This window comes from Tachysurus fulvidraco, chromosome 16 (genome assembly GCF_022655615.1).
Source record: "Tachysurus fulvidraco isolate hzauxx_2018 chromosome 16, HZAU_PFXX_2.0, whole genome shotgun sequence".
NCBI lineage: Eukaryota > Metazoa > Chordata > Actinopteri > Siluriformes > Bagridae > Tachysurus > Tachysurus fulvidraco.
The window spans coordinates 6,385,515-6,390,514 of record NC_062533.1 but is presented as its reverse complement, the minus strand read 5'-3'; the positions used below and the strand labels follow the sequence as shown (position 1 = coordinate 6,390,514).

At 37.2% G+C, this 5,000-nt stretch overlaps 1 protein-coding gene across 2 annotated transcripts in view; it reads right to left on the bottom strand.

Annotated features, from left to right (window-relative positions):
• Positions 1 to 5,000, bottom strand: part of adcy1a (adenylate cyclase 1a) — a 38,857-nt gene that overhangs the window by 6,913 nt on the left and 26,944 nt on the right. For both annotated transcript variants that reach the window (XR_007138206.1, XM_047801980.1), the window contains exons 15-17: positions 4,405 to 4,521; positions 1,093 to 1,239; positions 346 to 444 (exon numbers count right to left, since the gene is read on the bottom strand). Coding sequence is in view for 1 of the 2 variants with exons in the window: in XM_047801980.1 (XP_047657936.1) it covers positions 346 to 444; positions 1,093 to 1,239; positions 4,405 to 4,521 (363 nt within the window). In the remaining variant the exon portion in view is untranslated. The remainder of the gene's footprint in view (positions 1 to 345; positions 445 to 1,092; positions 1,240 to 4,404; positions 4,522 to 5,000) is intronic.

The following is a 5,000-nucleotide window of genomic DNA, read 5'->3' as shown; positions in this document are numbered from 1 at the left end:
CTAGTGAACCAGCATTAATATATCCATAGAGATTTAAGCACTTATGTACGTCGCTCTAGATAAGGGTGTAATGCTGTAAATGTAAATGTTTAACAATTTCTTTCTGGGTATGCAAACTTTTGAGCACAACTGTATTTATAGAGGATATGTTAATCAATAACAAGCAAAAAAAAAGCTAACTAAATGTTCCTGGGTACTACATTGTCCATAAATAATTGGCATTTCAGATATGATTGATCAGACATTGAGTTCGTACTTGGGATGTGTTATTGAAGTATTATTTCACGCTTGGATTTCCTTAAGTTCTGCTTCTCATTTATAGACAAAGACGCATACTTTGTGTACCTTAGATCCAGTGGTAGGTACAAGGCCCACTGCTGCCATGTAAGTGCTGCCTATAGTTTTAATCTTCTCAATGTCCTTATAGCACTCCTTATCCAGCAGCTACAGAGAGAAAGAGAGAAGAAGAACTAAGAGAAGCAACTAAGCAACTCCAGAAATGTCTCAAATAACTGAAAGTCGGTATGAATTCACTTTGTATACATAAATATAGTTTTATATATAAATTTTCTGCCACTTTACAATCACACAAATAATGACACACTGTTTCTGCATTTTGGCTATAAGAAAAACAAACAAACAAACAAAAAACAGAAAATGCATATTTTTTGAAAGCTTTATTGTATATATATATATATATATATATATATATATATATATATATATATATATATATATATATATATATATGGGTTTTTTCTTAAACTGAGATATTACAAAATTCCAAACATTTTATAATTGAAAAGAGCAGCGTAAAGTAAACTATATATAAAAAATACTATATTCACTGCTGCATCACTGACAATTCCATGCATGTTACTATTATGTAAGTATTGTTAAGACTGATATACAGGGGCCACACCAAATATATCCATGCACTGTGTAAACCACATAAATGGAGTAAACCACCTGGTTCAGGTAGCATGTCCAGTGAGTATGCACAAGGTAGGTCTTTGTCTGTAAGATGTCAAGCTTTTAAAAAAAATGTGGACACTGTACAAGAGAGCTCAGGGGAGACTGAGGTATACTCACTGCATCGAAGTCTGCGATGATCTCATTGAGAAGCCGCAAACACTCTACACCCATGTTGTTTCCATCCAGCTCGATGTAGAAGTCGTTAAAATTTGGGATGGAGGCAAACAGGACACCCACCTGAGAGTAGGACTGATAGTACAGGTCCTGTGACAGAGAGGGAACAGGAAGTACTGATTTATATACAGTAACAGTAGTCATTTTGTGCTGCAGATAAGTTCCAGGTGAAGGTGAAGCAATTATATTTTTAGAATAAAAAAGTTCACAATAAATGAGTAGATCAGTTGGGTCTCTGTGTGTGTGTGTGTGTGTGTGTGTGTGTGTGTGTGTGTGTGTGTGTGTGTGTGTGTAGTCCTATGGGAGGAATGCATGTGTGTTTGTGTGATCAAAAAATTCCAGGATGTTTATCATCATTTCCTGTGAAAAGGCACAGAGATCAATAGAAACTAGCAGCACTAATATTAACCCTTCAGTTATACCAAAAATCCTATAGATTACGACAAAGGAAACCAATTACAGTACACCTTTAATGTTCAGACTTTGGAATGGCACTTAAATTTAGAAAAGCAAGTACACTAATCCCGAACTTGACACATTTACACAACCATAACACAACAGAATCTGTATTAACCTTTCACCTAATAACACCTGCAAGCACTTCAACATCACTACACAGTGGAGACATGGGGAACTGCAGCAGCTTAAAGGTGTGATAGAAAACCTGTGATTCAAAATTCAAGAGGCAGAAAGAATTTTTCCAATCAAATTTAAAAGTATTCGTTAATATTTATTTGAAATTTGTCCATTTCTGAATAGCCACCAAAATTAGGAAGAGTGTTCACTTTATAGAAGTCCCATGGTCACATCTGGATTGGACGCTCTATCATTTTATCACTCTATCATTTTTTCATGACTAAATATTCCTTGTACTCAGCCAAAAAGCCTAAGGACGGAGGAAGTGAGTCTCAAGCTAGGTGTGTGTAAGGAAATATCTGAAAATTTGTTTTTTAACATGGTAAGTTCTTCCTTCTGGGATGAAGAAAAATGGTCCCCAACTGAGATCTTAGGTGAACACTTATGTTCCAACTCTTTCACGACAGCATAATTTGTTGGTCTGGCAACAAGGAATGCTTCTTTCCACAATGTGAGGAGATTGATGTGGTGAATCTGCTGTGTTTCCCATGCCCTTTGATAAAACCTCTGCCCTGACGAACATCCTCAAGACGAACTTCCTCAGCCCAAGGAAATGGGTAGTAATGCAAAAATCTTTCAATCTAAATTCTCTCTACATAATACAGAGCCACTGTTGCTTTCTTGAGGCTGAAGCAAATTCTCCCACAATACAGTGTGTCTCGGGTTTTCTTGTTTTGAACCACATTTTTATTGGAAGTTGGACCAAGTGGAGAAGTGGAGAACTTCCTGGAATGTAAACAAAGCCTGGGACCAACAATTGAGTCAGTTTCTGTTGTTTGAGAGACCCAACTCCTTGAACACAGTTTATCATAAATAATAGTTGAGAAATGTTCCCAATGGTATGATCCTAGCTCCTTGGTGACATGGTTCCTCAATGTATTAAGGTGTTCCAGAGGAAGTCTGAGAGGGGTGTGAGCAAAGAGGGAGGGAATGCAAGCAAAATGCAAGGCGCATGTCCTGCTGTTCCTCCTTCCTCCTGCCAAGGCCACACAAACTGTATGTTGCTTTGTTTTTCAGGACACACCCAATCCTAAATAAGCTGCACAAACCCTGACCAATCAGCTCCCAAGATTGGTGGGTGGGTAACATGGGGTCCAACCGCCACTTTGTTTAATGCATGTGACCCTTGTATTCAATTCTGAGAACCGCCAGAGGATATACGTTTAGATATCTATCTAAAAATATCACCTTCATCTTGTAACAAAACACAGTAACAATGCAAATCTTGAATCAGGCGCTGGAAGATCATAGACACTGTGCAATTGACTAAGACCTGATTCATACATGACAGGAAATGTGAATGCAGGCATACGCCAAAACAATTTTCTGCTTGCTATATATACTTTTTAGTTTTCAAGACAGTCAGAAGTGAGAGTTCCAGTATACTGTAGATTAACAAAAACAGCGAATTATCTGACGTTCCATGAAGACTTTTTCAAGTCAAGCTGAGAACGCTGACTGATTTTACAGTGATACTGAATTCTTGTGAATGTTATCCCTGCCACATGTACTGTACAGTACTTTTTACCTCCTGCATGTTTTCTTCTGTCCACTGAATATGCTTTTCAAGACTTATTTCAAGATTTTCTGCTGCAATACACTTCTTGCTGATCTCAGTTTATATGCTTTTTCTCCCCTAGAGAATTCAGAATGATGAAGCCTGGCTGGTTTGTACAAAAATAAAAAGCACTGTGCTTTTCATAAGCACATTCCACACATTAAAGAGCACTGCACCATTTTGTCTCCGCACCTTGATTCAGAACTACATAGTGACCTGTCAAATCAGGAAGCTTGGTATGTCTGTTTCTATGGTCAAACGATGCCCAAAAATGCAATAAATTGCTGCTTCATTTCATTTCTGGCTCTTTATTGTGGAACGATTTCTTTTTTCCACCTACTATACTCTACCCTAGCACTAGATTAGCATTTGTTTTTAGTCTTCCATGTTACTAGTCTTTATAAATTTAGTAGATCATTTGTATTGCTTCAGCTGTTGAGAGTCTATACTAAATGACTTAATACAAATGTAAACAACAGACTTAAAGACAGATAAACACACACAAGTGTAGCGCTGTTCTGACTCTAAATGTTGACTTGTGTTGTATACACAGGTATGCAAGTTGTATACAAATGGTCGATCATTGTATATTTGCAATTGAAAGGCTCAAACAACAAAGCAATCTTTGTTATTACAAGGCCTGATGAGTCAAAGCACAGTCATAGTGTTTACCCTGTTTTGACTGAAATGATCAGATGGCTGCTAACTGTTCCTGTGGATGGCTGGAACCAGGGACATTTAAACAGATCTGTGCTAATGTATGGTACTAAATATCTGAGTCATAGGGGTGATACTTTTAAACAAAATTATTTGTTAAACAGCATTTTTTTAAAAATCTGTAACAACAAGAAAACCTTTAGTTGTAATGGAGTTATGTCGAAATGCTGAAAGTGTTCGAATATTGTAATATGTCAGCTAGGCAAAAATAATATTACATATATATATATATAGTATATACAGTAAATTGCCTCTGTAAATTGCTCTAAACTAAGTTGAGACATCAGGAGTGTGAATGAGTGGGATAAAGTGTGAAACTGTTTCTGCAGAGAGTGCATTCAGACCATGTTGCGTGGGTTGGACAGGAGAAAGTGCTGGGCCACATGAGCAGGGAGCAGGTTAAACAGAATCCTCTTATTGTCTAGTTTCACTTTCTCCATGTCATCTCTTTCCTCTTCAGCCTGGAAATCACACACACACACACACACACACACACACACACACACACACACACACACACACACACACACACACACACACACACATTAAAGTATAAAATAAAGCATTAAAGTATGTGTACATTAGAATGTGAATGATGTCTACATTTTCACACAGAAGCATTATCACATTTATATGATTACACTTAAAATCTTTTAACAGAATACCACAGAAGTATGTAAACCTGACACTATATTGGAAGAAAATTGGAGAGAGAGAGAGAGAGAGAGAGAGAGAGAGAGAGAGAGAGAGAGAGAGAGAGAGAGAGAGAGTGTGTAGGATGTGTGTGCCTGGTGTTAGAAAGTAAGCGTGCATTTTTAAAGCTCTTTTCAAAACGTAAATTCTCTGGTCACACTCCACCAGGGGGCACTGTTCAACTGTGAACTTTATGAATCATCAACATGACATTTGCCCATGTTTATTTATTATGGCAAAGTATATT